Genomic DNA, 18,872 nt, shown 5'->3' with positions numbered 1-18,872 from the left:
TTTTTTGCAGCCTTTTCAATTGTGTAATTCGGTTTTGTTCAGCTCTTTGGAACTGTTGCCTTTTATCTGTGCACTGCGCCAGTTCACGTGAGCCGCTCGGTGTACATGCATCGAAGTTCCCCAGTTGTGCTGGTTCCATCTCGTGCTATGTCCATGGCTGTATTTAATGTTACCTTAGTCCTGGCACTTAAAACTTTCTCTCGCAGTTTCGCTGAGTTTGTGCCAAACACCACCCTGACCATCTCATCTTCCTCTGCATAAGCACAGTCCTTAACCCGTGAATATTTAGTGGGAGTTTGCTATTGGATTGCCGCTGACGGACGGCCTTATATGGGCAGGCACTAAATTACAAACGCCAGCGGCAGCCTGTCTATGAACTTAATTTAAAGTGTAGGTTTACATCGTGCTTTGTTTCAAGTAGCAGAACTCATCAATATAGTTGTATATGTCACTCGCTCGCTTCTTATTGTTTCGCTGCCTTCTCAATTATATAATGCATGTTTTCTTCAGTGCTTTTTGAGGTCTTCCTGATTTTCTACGTACTGCGTGATTACGTGGGAGGCGTGATGATGTCACGAAACTCCGCCCACGGCGTTCAAGCTCATCTCCATTACAGTAAATGGAGAAAAACAGCTTCCAGTTATGACCATTACGCGTAGAATTTCTATATAAAACCTGCCCAACTTTTGTAAGGAAGCTGTAAGGAATGAACCTGCCAAATTTCAGCCTTCCACCCACACGGGAAGTTGGAGAATTAGTGATGAGTCAGTGAGTGAGTGAGTGAGTGAGTGAGTGAGGGCTTTGCCTTTTATTAGTATAGATATAGCAAAATACCCGCCTCGAAGCGGAGAAGTAGTGTGTTAAAGAAGTAATTTAAAAGAAAAGGAAACATTTTAATAATAACGTAACATGATTGACATTGTCATGAGTGTTGCTGTCATATATATGCCTGCCTAAATAAGTCACGCTTTGCTCTTACTTTATTTACCGTTCATTTAATCATGGCTAATGGCGGAAAAATTATAAAATGGAAGGAGGATGGCTTTACCAAAACAATTATTGATGGCGAATCGATTATTCATAAAGCTTGAATTGGTGATCTGTTTTTCTATGTTAACCTCATATTTTTTCACACTTCTTCTCAAACTAAGGTGGTGCGAGGGTAAAATGAATCGGGATGCGCTGATCAGTGTAATCGTTGTACCAGGAAATCATGCATTGACAAAGCTCCCCTTTGCTTGTAATGCAAAGTGTGATTAAATGCATTATTTTTAGCAGCGTTATGGAGCACATGCATCGAAGCTTCTCAGCTGTGCTTGTGCTAAGAAAAGGAAAGATTTTAAAAATAACGTAACACGATTGTCAATGTGACCTTTTGTAAGTAGTGCCTGCAGGATTCAGTGTGGAGAAACTGTGACAGCGCGTGTATTAACTTGTGGATTTTTCTGTGAGTATTTGGTGGCAGTCTGACGAAGTTGCTTCGGAAGACGGCGTTAGCCGCGGAGCTCAGCTCAGAGCGAAATGAGGGGAGATGATGACGTGACTCCCCCACACGCCTTAACTGTCAATCCCCCACAAACACAGTCTCTTGGAGTTTGCAAAAGCACACCCCTTCACCTACAATTTTAACTTAGTTACAAAGTGATCAAAACTCTCGTTTATATCCTGTGTCCTCTCATTAAACTTGTATCCCGCATTACCTGTGGGCATGTGAAGCAGCGTAGCCTGTCTATGAACTTAATTTAAAGTTTAGGTTTACACCTTGCTTTCTTTCCGAGGTAGCAGCACTCATGAATATGGTAGTAAATGTCACTCGCTCACTTCTTATTGTTTCACTGCCTTCTCAATTATATAATGCACGTTTTCTTAAGCGCTTCTTGGAGGTCTTCCTGGTTTTCTACGCACTGCGTTGACAATCAGTTCACGTGATTACGTGGGAGGCGTGATGATGTCACACGAAACTCCACCCCCCCACGTCATTGCAGCTCAACTCCATTACAGTTAATGGAGAAAAATACCTTCCAGTTATGACCATTAGGCGTAGAATTTCGAAATGAAACCTACCCAACTTTTGCAATTAAGCTGTAAGGAATGAGCCTGCCAAATTTCAGCCTTCTACCTACACGGGAAGTTGGAGAATTAGTGATGAGTGAGTGAGTGAGTGAGTGAGTGAGTGAGTGAGGGCTTTGCCTTTTATTAGTATAGATAATCCATGAAGGCTCAAATAGTGGGCCACCGAACTTCAGATCTGGTCAGATGGCCTCAACACTCTACCTGAGCCTAGATGACCAGCATATTCCTGGCCAGTGTAAAGAGAATCACTCAAATGGTGCATCTACTAATGATCCCGTATTCTACCTGGTGCCAATCCGATATAGCTGTCCAAGAGATAATTTACAGATTGAACTACTATGGGACATAATATCGCTGTACTGCTATTTCAAACGGTCTATTATAATAATAACAATAATAATTCTTTACATTTTATACAGCACTTTTCTCACTACTCGGAGCACTTTACATAGAGAGTTTGGAGATGCTTCAACCACCACTGCTGTGCAGCATAAACCTGGATGATGCGATGGCAGCGATTTTGCGCCAGTACACTCACCTTTGACTATCTGTTAGGTGGTAAAGGAGTGAGAGATGGGGGATGGTTAAGGAACCAGAATGATTAGGCTGAGGTGGGCAATTGGGCCAGAACCCTGTTGTTCACATAAGATGCCCAGTGATCTTTAAATACCATAGAGAGTCAGGATATCCTTTTTTTACTTATCTTCCTAAAGTGTAAAGTCACAAGCAGACTGGAGTGCTTCCTGTGTTTGATCAACATAGGCTTGCTAACAAAGAACAGTAGAACCTCGGGTCACGACCATAATTCATTCCAAAACTCTGGTTGCAACCCGATTTGGTCGTGACATGAAGTAATTTCCCCCATAGGATTGTATGTAAATACAATTAATCCGTTCCAGACCATACAAACTGTATGTAAATATATATTTTTAAAGACTTTTAAGCACAAAGATAGTTAATTATACCATAGAATGCACAGTGTAATAGTAAACTAAATTTAAAAACATTGAATAACACTGAGAAAACCTTGAACAGAGAAAACTAACATTGCAAGAGTTCACACTACACCCTTACGAACCACTCGCTGTAAACACTTTTTTTTTTAACGAGTTTTAAGCACAGGGGAAAAAATGAACATTTGAAAAATCCTTAATTTATGCAAATACTAACCATAAACAACCAAGAAAACTAACCATGCATGAGTTGAGTTCTGGCATGAAGGAAGTGAGCAGGAAGCTGGGTGGAGAGGAGATTACAATTTTGTGGTAAAGTCCCTCTGCGTGATGCATGTCTGACCGAGAACAATGTACTGTATGGGGAGAGACTGAACACGTGCAGAAATCATCGGCGCGTACGAACCGGAAGGGAAACTGGCTTGTTCGTCACCGAGTGTGTGGTCGTGAACGGATGCAAACGTTTGGCGAACTTTTTTGTCGTAACCCGATTTGTACGTGTTCTGAGACGTTTGTGACCCGAGGTTCCACTGTACATGTGCATAAGATAAGTAAATAAGTGTATTTTTTTTATAAAGATCATCAAAAACATAAGCGGAAACAGAACTTTGCACAATACCTTGGTGAGCTCTGTAGGCCCTGTTTTTTCGATAATGGACATGTGTGTGGTAGAATCACTGGAAGAATGATGCCCAACTTGTTGCTGCATCCAAACTGTGTCATCTTTAGCCTTTAGCCTGGTGCAGCTGCGATGTTCTTATGTCTGAGTAGACATTTTTTGCAAGGAGGGCTTCTGTTCTCTTTCTTTGATGTGGAGCCCTCATCCTCATCTGAGTTCAGCTCTGTTATAGTATATCTTTACTTGAAAACAGCAGTGTCAGATCGGGGGGAGCATGAACGTGACTGAGAGAATAAAAATTAATAATGAAAAAAATGCTAACCTTTACAAGTACCATACATTTACACTGGCTGTTACATTTGATATGAGTTTGTATGATTGTATTCAATAATAGTAACAATAAGAGCAGCTCAATACTCAAAACAGTAATTTAGGAAGAGCCCGGACTCAAACCAGCAACGTCTTAATTTCCTCATATCTTACCACTGCATCACTCAAGTGGTCATATCAGCGTCGTAACCTACCCCGATTTCTTATTCTTCGGTTATATTCTTGAATAAAAGCACACTTGTTTTGTAATACTTGTACCTTTTGTGATATGTTTATTTGATATTTGGACTTCAGTCATCACACATTATATACTTCATGTCAAAAGTTTGTCATTAGTACTATAACATGAAAAAAGTTTGTTTTAGCTGTGTGTTCAAAATTTCTTGCCTTGGCCTTGCATTTCCTGTCATCATACATTTACCCAGATTGTTGTAGACACGGAACACAAATGAAATGCATGTGTTCCAAATAACGATATATTACTTGCCTTGTACAACTCCAGGTACCTTACACCTAGACAAACAGACTTGAGCTGGGAGAACTTTTTGACTGACTTGAGCAGCGGTGGTGGAGGGATGGGATAACAGGCTGCTTGCTGCTTATGTGATCAACAAATTTCCAAAACAAAAGATGCTAATGGAGAGGTTTGAAGGAATTTAAGATGACCTGGGATTATGACTTTTTTCGTATGCTTCAGGGGTCCTAGCGTTAACAGGAATTTTGTTTTGAGGAGCTCACTGTAATATATATGTTTATATCCAGGCGCTCCGGTTTCCTCCCACAGTCCAAAGACATGCGAATTCAGCGGGTTGGAAAATGGATGGATGGATGTCTGCTCAATAGGCTACAAGCACATGTTACAGGCAAAAGACAATGCCTTGAACAGTTTTAATTAGACTTCAAATTGCATTTTAAATATGCTTCTTTCTGCACATTTAAGTGTCTGCTATAAACCTGTGGTTTATTTATTTATTTGAGTAAGTTACTCAAATGGAAGAATACTGAATTATGCCATTTTAAATTGTGCTTTTTTGAATGTTAGGTATCAGTCAGAGTCGGATATCCCACTGGCTTCTTCAGCAAGGCTCAGACTTAAGTGAACAAAAGAAGAGGGCCTTCTACCGGTGGTACCAACTTGAAAAACACAGCCCAGGTAAAAGCATTGTGAAACTGTAATAGTTACCAGTATATTCTACATCTTCCTTAATGTACTTTTGGAACACTACACAGTGGATCATGTGTTCTAATTCACAAAGTTGTATTATATAATATGCCTGAATCATCTGTGAGTGTCATGGATGACATATGGGCATTCTGGCTGGACAACTGCATGACCTCTTGCCAAAGTGAAAGGTGCTGGGGGATGGACAAGCAGAAGCCGGAGGCCAGAAGCAATTCCATACCCCCATAAGTTAGACAGCAGTGGTCTGCTGGAGGCATCCGGCTTGGACACACGCAGGAGTTTGTGGCACCTGGTGCCCAGAAGTGCAACCCTGTCAGATTCCATGGGTACCACAATAAGTTGATGTCTGTGTGGGGATTTGGGGGCTGCCCTGGCTCTCAAACAACCTGGAGTTTTCATAACAGTTTTAATCGTGCCCCCCCTAACGTTTTTTTTTGAAAGGAGCCCACTAATACCAATTTGTTCTTTTTTAATTAATGATATATCATAGATGCATATTTTATTATACCTACTTAATTTTTATCGTCATTTATCTAACTCAATATTTATTTTTCTAGTATCAGAATGTACTTTAAGTTAATTTGTTTTGGTTTCAATAGATGTATTTTTCATATTTTTGATTCTTGTTTTCTTTTTTTCACATCTTCGCGTCCCCTTTTTGTTACTTCGCACCCCCCTAGGGGGGCCCGCCCCACAGTTTGAGAACCACTGCATTATTTGAACCCATGACTGTGTTGGGCATTATTGTGTCTGGGATTTGGGGTTCAGTGGCATCCTCAACTGGCTACACAGCTTAATTAAAATATGTTATTTTTGAAGTGTATCAGTGCATTTTTAAGTGTAAGAAATTGTTGATTTTTGACATAATTATGTTTAAGGTGGAGAAGCATAATTTTTCTAGTTTTTGAGAGTCTATTTTTTAATTATTTCATTAGCCTTAGTATGTTATGCTGTGCAGCTTCATCACTACTTCATTCAGTTGTAAGCGCATTTGAAAAAAAGACATATTAAGAAAGTGGCAGAAAATACATTAGAGCACAATGAAAATGTACAAACATTTGAACAGAAAACATACCGTTACAGGCTCTAAGGAGAAGGAAGACTTGCTGTCATCCCAGTAAGTTGAATGTTACCTTAGTGTTATGTGATACAGATATATAATGCAGTGTCTGCTATGCTAGGCATAATGACATGCATTTCGGTTTAAAGTAAGAAATAATTCTAATCATAGTCCAGTCCCCTAGAATGCAAATAGCAACTGGCATATCCAATAAAGTTTTATGATAAGTGGAACCTCGAGATACGAGTTTAATTCGTTCCAGCACTGAGCTCATATAGCGAATTTCTCATATCTAGAACAAATTTCCCCATTGAAAATAATGGAAATCCAGTTAATCCGTTCCGCACCCCCAAAAATATTAACATAAAAATAAATTTTCCTAACAAATAACATAAAAATAAATTTTCCTAACAAATAACACTGATAAATAATATATACAAGTGGAACCTCGGTTTGCAAGTAACTTGGTTTACGAGTGTTTTGCAAGACGAGGTAGATTTTTTAATTAATTTTGACAAGATAAAACGAGCGATGTCTTGTAATACGAGTAGTATGGATACACTTTGTCTGCTGAGCGTCATGTGATCATAACTGAGCTGATGGTTCTTTTCTCTCGTGCGCGTCTCTCTCTCTCCTTATCTCGCTCACGCACGTGTCTCTCTCTCTCTCTCTCTCTCCTTATCTCGCTCACGCGCGCGCCTCTCTCTCTCTCTCTCTCTCCTCTTGAGGGCAATCATCTCCTATTCTCCGTCTGCATGTCCGCGATATTTTTGGATACGCTTATACGGCGAACTGCTACTGTGAAACAATGAAATCACAAGTGCACAAACACTTAGATCCTCACGCTACGGGAGAACAAGGAACACTGAGTAAGCTGAAGGGCTGGCAGCGTCAGCTTGGGTGAATCCCCGAGTCGAGGCAGATCGGGAAAAGCGTCACGCATACCCACAGACTGGCTCATGGCTCTTTACGCGAGCCAATGCTCGTATTTAGATCTGAATTTTTCGCTCATACTTTCCTCTTATCTTGAATTTCTCGTATACACTAGTCACTAGCTAGTAAAAGGCCATATTTTTTTTTACGTTGTCACTCTGCATTACACGCTTGCATTCACATGTAACTTTAGCATGTGTATGCTTAAAAAAATGGTTGTGAAGAAACGCATGTCTCTGTTTGAGCAGAAAACTTTGTTCATCAGTCACGTGTGCAAAGGAAACCAAAAACTTAAGAGTGCAGCTGTGAATTCGATAGCACATCAATCGTGACTGAAAGGCGTATCGCTCATTCCAAGTGAAAAGGCAGGAGTGGGGTGGGAAAAAGTGACAGTTCTAGGGTAGTTGGCTATCGGACTTCAAATGGCTTTTACACAGTCAGGAGGAAGACATGGTAATGTGTAAGTGTTGCTGCAGCAAACCTAGTGTAGCCAGTAAAACAGATTTTGTGTCCGGATCACACAGTTTTAAAACGTGAAAATCTAACAGCACACTCTCGACAGCAAATGACATGCGGCATGCTGCAAGCTCATGTGCCAAAGAATCTGCGGTTGTAAAGTGCTTCCAGACACAAAAAGAATGATAATGTGAAAAGATATGATCTTTCCGTTAAAGTAAACTCAGCATATTGCATAGCAAAGGAAGAATGGAGTTTCACACAATTGAACCACTTGCTTTGCAGCAAAAGGAAAATAGTCCAGCAAATGACAACTAATTTCAAACATTACTGCAGACATTTAAAAAAACTATTAAAGTCATGATGATGCAACAGCTTTTTAGTGGTGGAATGTTGTGTTGGTCAGATATTTACATCATGGTTTTCCAGTAAATTCTTTCTTTCACAGAAACTAAAGAACAAAAAAACTTATTTTAAATGACGCTTTTAATTATGATGATAAACTTGTAAAAGATTCATGACAGTGTGATCGAGTATCTTTTCACTAAAAAATTGTCAGGAGAAACAGAAGGGTAAGCTGTGTCTTCTGGATCAAAGATAAGGCCCAAAATAACATTGTGAGAGACCGGATGGGGAAAGAGACTCTGCTTTGTTCAATATGTGATAACAGTCCTTCTAATGGGAACATGCAGTAGCATTTCGGTAAAGGCGTTCCTGACAACCAGAACAGTGGAGTGAAACTACATAGTTCAGTACTTTATTTCTTAAGAATCAGTTCTGTTCCGCACCATCCTTGCTTCTTCCCCTGTTTTGAACCTCCCATTCTAATAAACTTATTTTCTTGTTTAAATGCATTCCCTGGCTCACATGCTTTCCTTTTCTTTATTCACAAAGAAGTTAATACTTTGTCATACTCTGTAATGCTTTGAGTGCAACTGCAGTACTGTTAATCAAAACAGCAAGCATCTCTTTCACTGTTACGTGAAGTATTCTTGCAGTCTTCAATGTTGGCTCCACAGTCCTCTAGTAACAAACTTGTGTACTAACTTTAGACCACCTCGCAAGCAGGTTAATCAGACTTAGTACAGTGGGTAATGTTTTATTTTAACAATCTATTTTCAGTCTTGCTTACAACTTTGTGTGTTGTTGTACAGAACTATGTAATGAATTTGTATACCTTCTCTTGTTTGTTTTTTGGAGTATTTAGCACTCCAGCTATCATTGATATATATTTAAAAATTTTCCTTTTGGCTTAGCATTTCAAACATATACTTCTAGGTCTATATGTGAAGAGTGACAGGGGTGTTATTTTAAAGGGTTGAACAGGCAACTATCTGACAAACATGGCATGATTTACAATGTCTTTCTTCCTTTTTAAAAATACCAGGCCATCATACCCTGTTGCTTAGGTTGACAAACTATAAATTTCCTTTCATTGCTAGTGCAAGTGCCAATGCTAGTCCTCTGTTTCCTAGCGCTTGTGGCATTAGTATGTATGTCCCACATAGCATAAGATATCCCAGTACAGTAGACTCCCGCGAAGTCGCAGTTCAGGGTTCGTGGACTCAGTAGTTCGCAGATTTTTCCTTAGAACCTATTAATTGTTAGCGGAAAGCACAAATATCCTCCGCAATTTTTTTATGGCTTTTTTCATTGCAATACTGTGCTGTAGAGAGAACAGGAAGCGATCGCTTAGGGAAACACAGTTTGGTTGCCAAAAAGGTAATGACTGTAAGGAATAAAAATATCGTCAGGATGGAATCTGCCTTGGCTTTGTGGATCACCAACTGCAGGAAGAAGAACATCCCCTTGGACGGTAACATTCTCCGTCAGAAAGCACGGAAATTGTACCAGCAGTTCGCTACAGGAGACAATGTAGCATCTTCCCATCACAATGTTCCTGAAACCTACAGTAGCTGCTGGTGTAAAGACCTTACAGGTTTCAAAGTGTTCACCTTCTTTAGCTTTTTCCAGTTAGGTGTCTCAATGGTTGTGATAATATTGCAAATCTAGCGCTATAGATAACAACTCAACAGCTAACCTCTGAAATATTCACTGGTTTCCTGACTTCTGACACTGCCCTGAGTTTCTCTTCTGTAGGCCCAATTACATTTTATGTTAGCAATATTCCCATGAATTTCAAACAGTCCATGCCAAATTGACATTTTTCAGGATTCAGGGATTGGTGTCATTTGTTTCAGTATAGCATTCAGTCATTTGTCATGTGCCGCCTAATCATAGCCACGAACAATGGCATCATCTGAGACATTTTCAGCTTTGTCTGTAACAGCTCTTTCTTGTTGGTATTGCTCACTCGCTGAAGATGCATCAAATCAAAGCCTTTCATATCTGTAGACATCATTATAAACAGCAAAAGTTGTAATTTGGTGTGATTCAGGAGTTAGCTTAAATTGGTGATAGCCCCTTTTCAGTTCTAATATACTGAACATCATAGAGTTATTAATGCCTTGTAAAAGTTATTCTGCTGTTGGAATCGGGTAACGTTCCCTGACAATTGTGCAGTTTTTTTTGTCGAATATTGATGCAAAGTCTAATTCCAAATATGCCTTTGGCACTATAACCTCTGGATTTAGCCATTAACTAGTTTGATAATGTCCCAGATCTATCAATTCTTTAATTTTGTTCTTGACAGCTTTTCTCAAATTAAATAGTATTCATGTAGGAGGATGGAAAACCATTTTAACGGTATAATCAATATACAGAATGTTCCGCTTAGTTTTTAACTTTCCCCCACTTTAGAATACTTCAGGGTATTGAAGCTGAAGTGTCTGTTTGAGGTATATTATAGGGCCAATATTTGTGCCTAGTTTTAGAACACCATGCTTCATGGCTGTCCTTTCGCCTAACAGTGGTTTGCCATTCACTTTGAAAACAAGAAACTGCATATTCAGTCTGATCCTTTACTTTGAGTTTGCAGTTAAAAAGCTCCTTTCATAGTTAATGGCTTGTTAAAATAAGTAAACATTTTTTCTCTGCTTTCAGAATATCTGAGTGACAATTAATGTGTGGGATTGACTCTAGCAGACCTTGTGACCCTGTGTTAGGATATAGTGTGTTGGACAATGACTGACAATTAATGTGCTCACATTTAACATGTTCCAAATTTTTTTTCATCCATGATGTTCAAGGTTCCACCAGAGTCAATAAAGCATTTCAGGGTTTTACTCCACCTAGGCAGATGTTCAGTCTTTCTGAACTGTCGATTTCAGTAACCACAAATTACAGATGTTGCTGACATTTCCTCTTCAGTCCTGTTGCTTAGGGATTTCACCTCCAACGCACAAGTGGATGTGAGCCCATGAACTCCCTCAAGAAGCCTGCAATGCACATAAACAGAAGGAGCAGTTACTTACAATTGTGTCTCTAGTTTAGTTTTTGCTGTCTCTCTCAAAGCACAGTTTCTGGCAGGCTGCCTAAGTCAAGTCATGAATTGCTGCACCATCTATCCTGTTTTCTGTGAAAGTTTGTGAAAAGACAGTGTGCTAGCACTGCATTGATTCATGGAATGAACTAGTCATTTAGAGATGTGACTGCTGCCTTATAGTCTTCCAAGGTTTTCATATTCTGCAAAATGAAGAAATTGTATTGTACATTTGGTCCTGTAGAAGCTCATTGTTTGACTGCATTCTCCATGTTTTCCAAATCAAGGAGTCTTTTCCCATCTGCAAAGAGTTCAAATTAAGTTTGCCATCTTGTCCATCTTGGACCCACTAAAACAAGATCTTTGCTGAAATGAATTAAAATTTCTTCAATATGAGCTTGTAGTTGTACACTTTTATCATTCTCGTCAGCAATGTTTGATATTACCTTAATGCATGAATTAGGTATTCTAAATTGAATTGGTCTTACACGTTTCTTATTAAACCATTTTGACATCTTTATTCTTATATATCCCTTTTTTCCTTAAGCTCCTTCTTTACAACCCGTAATCATGTTCCATAATAACTATGTAGCAGCACCACTACGTAAAGTGACATAGTCACTTAGATTTTTGGCGCCGCATCCGAGTGGCAGCCTTTCCAGCAGCTCTGTGTATGACTTTATCTTTTTACCTTTCTTTTTTTTTTATTTTCTCAATTCACTGATCACTTCTACCACTTTCTTTTATGTGGAATCGCTCCCTGGACACTTTTTACTATTTTTACTACTTGACATGGATTTTACACTCCGAGACTCGCATATTCAAGTAGTCAACTTAAAGCACTGAGAAGAAATGCTCATCCGGTGTGGTTCCTTATTTACCTGACGAGGTAAGAAGATGATATTGGGGCAGCCGAGCCGGTGCAAAGATAAAAGATAAGATAAAAACCAGGCAACTTGAGAGAAAATGGCGTTATAAACCGTCGGTGCCTTCTGTGATCCTGGGAAATGTGAACTCACTACCAAATAAGATCGACGAACTGGCTGTGCTGGTGAAAAATGTCAGAACCTACAGAGAATGCAGCTTGCTGTGTTTTAGTGAAACATGGCTAACAACTATCATCCCAGATGCTAACGTGGAGTGGTTTAGCACAGTTAGAGCGGACAGAGACGCAAATACCTGCGGGAAGAAGAAAGGAGGAGGACTCACTCTCTATGTCAATACAAGATGGTGCAACTCAGGACATGTAAACGTTAAAATCTCCACTTGCTGCAGGGACATCGAACTGTTGGCCGTAAGTCTGCGTCCCTATTACTTGCCCAGAGAGTTTGGACACGTGATTGTTGTTATTGTTTACATCCCCCCTCAAGCGAATGCGGAGATAGCAAGTGACATCATCCATTCCACAGTTGCTAAGTTACAAACGCAGCACCCTGAGGCACTTGTGCTAATCTCTGGAGACTTTAACCATGTGACGCTGGACAAAACATTACCTGCCTTCTCCCAGTATGTGGATTGTAACACCCGGGGAAACAGGACTATCGACCTACTGTATGCAAACGTTAAAGACGCATACAGCGACATCCCGCTGCCTGCGCTTGGGAAAGCAGATCATAACCTGGTTCTGCTTCAGCCTCAATACAAACCAAGAGTGAGGGCAGTACCACGCTCATTCAGGAAGTGGTCCCCTGAGGCAGAGCAGGCTCTGAGAGACTGCTTTGGAACTACAAACTGGGATATACTGCTGGGTCACATAGTGAGAACATTGAAGAGGCTGTTGAATGCACAACTGATTACATCAACTTCTGTATGGACATTGTAGTTCCAGTAAGAACAGTACACTGCTATGCTAACAACAAGCCATGGATTACAAGTGACATCAAAGGCCTTTTGAACCAGAAGAAAAGGGCTTTTAAAGGTGGTGATCAGCATGAGCTCAAGCGCGTGCAGAAGGAACTCCGAGTCCAGCTCAGGGCGGTGAAAGAGCAGTACAGGAGAAAGCTGGAGCAGAAGTTGCAGAACAACAGCATGAAGGAAGTGTGGGATGGGATGAAGATTATCACTGGCTGCAGCTCAAGCGGGTGCCACCATCGAGACAGGCGTGGAGAGAGCAAACCAAATGAACAACTTCTTTAATAGGTTTGATCACCTAACCCACTCTCACCTCGAGTACTGCATCCTCCAACCATCCTTCTGCTGATACCAGCATAGGTGAGAGACATCCCCACCCACAATTACAGCAGCCCATGTGAGCAGAGAGCTGAAAGACTTTGTGCCAGCAAAGCAGCGGTTCCAGATGGTGTATCGCCACGACTGCTGAAGGCCTGTGCGTTGGAACTGGGGAGTCCTCTACACGCATCTTCAACCTGAGCCTGGAACAGGGAGAGTCCCAAGGCTTTGGAAAACATCTTGTATCACCCAGTCCCAAAGGTACCACTTCCGCCTGTTGCTCTGGCGTCACATCTGATGAAGACCATGGAGCGGCTGCTGCTTCACCACCTGAGGCCACAGGTCCGCCATGCCCTCGACCCTCTGCAGTTCGCATACCAGGAGAAGGTGGGAGCAGAGGATGCCATCATCTATATGCTACACTGATCCCTCTCCCACCTGGACAGAGGCAGTGGTGCTGTAAGAATTATGTTTTGGACTTCTCTAGTGCCTTCAACACCATCCAACCTCTGCTCCTTAGAGACAAGCTGACTGAGATGGGAGTAGATTCACACCTGGTGGCATGGATCGTGGACTATCTTACAGACAGACCTCAATATGTGCGTCTTGGGAACTGCAGGTCTGACATTGTGTCAGCAACACAGGGCGCCGCGGGACTGTACTTTCTCCAGTCCTGTTCAATCTATATACATCAGACTTCCAATATGACTCAGAGTCCTGCCACGTGCAAAAGTTCACTGATGACACTGCTATTGCGGGCTGCATCAGGAGTGGGCAGGAGGAGGAGTACAGGAAGCTAATCAAAGACTTTGTTAAATGGTGCGACTCAAACCACTTACACCTTAACACCAGCAAGACCAAGGAGCTGGTGGTGGATTTTAGGAGGCCCAGGCCCCTCATGGACCCTGTGATCATCAGAGGTGACTGTGTGCAGATGGTGCAGACCTATAAATATCTGGGAGTGCAGCTGGATGACAAATTGGACTGGACTGCCAATACTGATGCTCTATGTAAGAAAGGTCAGAGCAGACTATACTTTCTTAGAAGGTTGGCATCCTTCAACATCTGCAATAAGATGCTGCAGATGTTCTACCAGACGGTTGTTGCAAGTGCCCTCTTCTACGCGGTGGTGTGCTGGGGAGGTAGCATAAAGATGAAAGACACCTCACGCCTGGACAAACTTGTTAAGAAGGCAGGCTCTATTGTAGGATTAAAGTTGGACAGTTTAACATCTGTGGCAGAGCGACGGGCACTAAGCAAACTCCTGCCAATCATGAAGAATCCACTGCATCCACTGAACAGTGTCATTTCCAGGCAGAGGAGTAGCTTCAGTGACAGACTTTTGACACTGTTTTGCTTCACTGACAGACTGAGGAGATCGTTCCTCCCCCACACTATGCAACTCTTCAATTCCATCCGGGGGAGTAAATGCTAACATTACTCAGTTATTGTCTGCTTTTACATGCATTTTTATTACTATTTAATTTAATATTTTTTTTGTATCAGTATACTGCTGCTGGAGTATGCGAATTTCCCCTTGGTATTAATAAAGTATCTATCTATCTTATCTTATCTTGTCTAGTCTAGTCTAGTCTATTAGGCCTTCCTGTCCAGAATGTCAAATTACCTGTAGCTCGCAAACCATTTGACATATTGACCTGAAATGTGGTACACATTTACTACGTGACGTCTACTATACGCCTTCGGAGTGATGATTGACCTCAAAGGTCAACCAAGGAAGGTCAAGATCAAAAATCAAATAACATGTAGCCTGAAATTTGGTACATATATACTACAATGAAACTCTGCATTATAGCTTTATATTAAAAGCGAAGAGTTTCAGAATTATTCCTCTTTTTATTTTTATTTTATTTTATTGAATCAACTCTCCGTAGCAGGCAGCAGGGTGGCTGTGTGGCGCATACATCTGGGTACTGTTCTCATCCCTACCACCTTCGCCGTCACTTCCCCTACCTCTTCATATCTCAAATCATTCTTGAGGCAGATTGAAGACTTAATTGCCAGCTTAAGTGAAAAATTAAGAAAAACCTATTAAGTAATTGCAACATAAATACTGACTTAATCAGTTTTAAGGCAAAAAGATGCATATGAAAGAAGAGAAGAAGCGAGCCACTAGGGAGGAGAAAAGAAGAGCTGCTTAAGAAAGCAGCAAGTGCACAACCTCTGAACAAACAAATGCTAAACATATAAAGAAAGAGTATGAAAACTATTTATGACAGGCTGAAGCAGAGCGAAAGAGAATTGCTCAAGCAACTGAGAGCAATGAACAGACCATACAATGAAGACAAGGTGACACTGAGCAAAAGAGAATCCCAAGAGAAAATGAGACTAAGGAATTGATGTTGGCAATCAGTGGTCAAATAAGACAGAACAAAACACCATATATATATATACACACACATACACACATATATATATATTTGTGTGTGTGTGTGTGTGTGTATGTTGTGAACACGGCCCGGACACAGACAGGCGGACATGTTGTCTTCAAACCACCACACGTTTATTAACACAAGTATTTACAATACTGGTCACAAAGACCTAGTCCAATGGTCACTCAGACCCAGTTCAAAGTGCACAATACCCCAATAAACACACAGTCCTGGCCACAATGCCTTGTCTTAGGGCCGCCTCCACAGCTCCTCTTGCCTCGTCCTCTTTCCACCCGACTCTAGCCTCGAATGAATGGAGACAGCCCCTTTTATATGGTACCCGGATGAGCACCAGGTGTTCCAGGCATTCCTCCTCTGGCCACGCCCCAGCGTGGCGGAAGTGTCGACTGTCCTCCCGGCTGCTCTCCGGGCGCCGTCATAAATCTTCCCCAAGGCAGGTCCCCAAGGCATTGGGGCGCCTCCTGGCGGTGACCACGGGCCCCTACAGGGTAGGGCTTCCATGCCCTGTACCCATGGCCCCAAAGCAACCCGGAAGGCAACCCCCACGTGATCCAGGGTGGGTGCAGACCCACATCCGGTCCATCATGTCATCCCGGCCGGGTCATGGCCCCTGGCATCCCTGACAATGTATATATGTATATATATATATATATATATATATATATATATATATATATATATGCCGCTAGTGTTGTAAGGGGGGGAGTTACTGAAGCTGAGGATATGCGGACAGATCAGCTGCTGTCTTTCTGCTGCTGAGCAGCGTGTTCTGCTTGTCGCACTGCACATCAATCACTTAAAGCCCTGCACAGCGGCTATCCTTTCGTCTCACTGGTTTTTCTTGCGGAACGTTAAAGTGTCTCTCGTGGGATGCTTGGGCTGATTACTACTTTGCTTATTTTCTGAATTTGCATATAGATTATTATTTTTCTCTTGTGCATCCTTTTTTGCCTTCTTTTCTCTCCAACACTTTCGTGTCTCTTTTCGACACGCTGCTCTTTCTTCTACGCTTAGTCGTTCACATGCCATCTACAACGTATAACATTTTTAAGAGCTGGGAGCACATATGAAGTGTGTCTGCCAAGAGCATTCAAACAACTGCGAGGTTAAATGTCCGTGAACTTGTTTGAAATTGTTTGTAAGTAGGGTGGGACATGCAAAAGTCACCATCTCACGGGGGTTGCTTCCTAAGGTTGTAATGTCTAGTCTTGTGGGACGTCAAAGTGTCTCTTCGAGATGATCACGTCTCGACCCAAGATTTTTTTATATAATAGATAGATATATACACACAGTATGCAAAGCTGTCTCAGTCACTCAATGAAAACACATGCTCATTTAGATAAAAACCTGAAATTTGGTAGGATGGTACATCTAGGTCAGTAGGTATCCTCTAAGAATGGACATATCAGTATTTAGGAGTAAACACAATAGAAATACTAAATACCCCAAAATCTCAAAATTGTCCTTGATGGATTTGATTGGAATTTGTTGATGTTTCAGAAAAAATGTAAATTTGCCGGCATTTTTTTGTCGATTGCTTATTAATATTATGTTGACTTGCATTTGCAAATGAAGGATGCAGCAGAAGTGATTGATGGGTCCATGTGAATAACACCAGTAACAGCTGTGTGGATAGATGACTGACTGAAAATAGGGCAGTGTCCTGATAAGGAAAAAAGAGACATGATCATTTTGTAAAATGGAAAGAGAGTTTGGCTAAGTTCATTGAAGAAGTAAAGCTCAAAAGTTAGCAGGCACTGTTTTTTTATGTTGCATACTGGCACTCTTAGATGCGTACCAGGTCTTATCATGGTTATAACTTCTGCTTTGATGGGCATGTGAAGAGGTGACAGGTGTGGGATGGTGAGTAAGGGATACCTCAAGGGACTCAACCACCTTTCTGATTGGGCTCCATAAATTCCCCCATCTTGGTCTTGTACCAGCGGCCTATTAAGGTGGCCACCCAGTAATTGTCCCTGTCTGTTCCAGGGGTCCTTCCTAAGGCAAATCAGCATATGAGCAGCCATGTGAAAGAGGTACTCCCTGTCACCTTTCCCACTCCCTCCTACTGTGGCTACTTCTCAGTATCCTTTTCCCTGATAATATGCACACCCCTGGCCTGCCTGTTTACTGGGCATCTTTTGCTCCTGCGGCATCTTCTCCTTCTGGTCCTCCTTCTCAGCACCCTGTCCTAATTCAAGCAGGCTGCCCTTTGTCCTGTCTGGAAGGAATTCTAATGAAAACATGTTGTTCCAGCCAGAGTTGTCCTGGCTGACAAACCTGGTAGCCTGCTTGAAAAGTATCATTACTTTGCTGAGGTACTGCATCTGCTACCACTTATCCCCAGTAAAATATCCCAGTGGCAGTTGTTGTCCCATGGTGCCCTGCTCCACCAGGTAGTGGTTGACTGCCTTCTACTATTTCTACAGCCACTGCAACATATACAGGGTGGAGTTCCTCAACGTTATTTCATCACAAACCAGACTGTGGTGGGGTAGGTGCGGTTGCTGGTGCCTTTTTGCAAGCCATAAACTGGTGGTAGGGGAGCGCTGAAAATGGTTGCAGACTCGCCATGCCATGCTGAGAAGCTCACCCAGCCCTGCATAAGTTTGAAGGTATCTCTGCACCCTCAAGGCTCAGTATGTGAGTAAAACATGGCACATGGGTTATTTTGTTATTGTGTAGCATCAAGGCCGGCAGGATATTGGTGCCATTGTCTTAATACCTCATTGCCTGTCTGCAGCTGACAACGGGTTATCCACTTTTAAGACCTGACTCTGAAAGGCCTTCAGGATCGCCGACCCATTGTAGTTCCTCTCACCTAGACTCACCACTTCATGGCTGTAGGGGAATTTACTGGAAGGCTCACCGCAGCTTGTTCATGGGGTGGAATAGAAGACGGTGGAAGCATCAGAGGAGGAGAGTGGGCTAGACACTCCTTGAATCCCCTCGATTGGCACCACCAACTTCAATGAAGCCCCCCTAGCAGCAACTTCCTCAGCGCATAGCAGGGTGACCCAATAGGTAGTGAGTGATGGAATACTGACCCTCTCCATGCCTACTTGTCCACGTGTTGGTGATAAAGTGAACCCTGCTGCCCACATTGTGGTTGAGCAACAAACCCACAATCTCTGTGACGTGCTTGTGAAGGGCAGGCATGGCCTTTCTGGCAAAGTAATGGCAGCTGAAGATCTTCTAGTTGGGGATGTCTTAACTCATCAGCTGGCAGAAGGGAGCTGTGTCCACTAGCTGATAGGGCAGGAGGTGCAATGTCAGTGGCTTTGCCTGGTGCCAATTTAG

The 18,872-nt window shown here is 41.9% G+C and overlaps 1 protein-coding gene across 7 annotated transcripts in view; it reads left to right on the top strand.

Annotated features, from left to right (window-relative positions):
* Nucleotides 1–18,872, top strand: part of LOC120517029 (homeobox-containing protein 1-like) — a 302,918-nt gene that overhangs the window by 66,286 nt on the left and 217,760 nt on the right. For all 7 annotated transcript variants that reach the window (XM_039739106.1, XM_039739105.1, XM_039739103.1 and 4 more), the window contains exon 4: nt 5,018–5,128. In XM_039739106.1, the coding sequence (XP_039595040.1) occupies nt 5,018–5,128 (111 nt within the window). The remainder of the gene's footprint in view (nt 1–5,017; nt 5,129–18,872) is intronic.

This window comes from Polypterus senegalus, chromosome 16 (assembly GCF_016835505.1).
Source record: "Polypterus senegalus isolate Bchr_013 chromosome 16, ASM1683550v1, whole genome shotgun sequence".
Taxonomy (NCBI): Eukaryota; Metazoa; Chordata; class Cladistia; order Polypteriformes; family Polypteridae; genus Polypterus; species Polypterus senegalus.
Note: the sequence above shows the minus strand (reverse complement) of the source record. Positions and strands in the feature narration are given on the sequence as shown.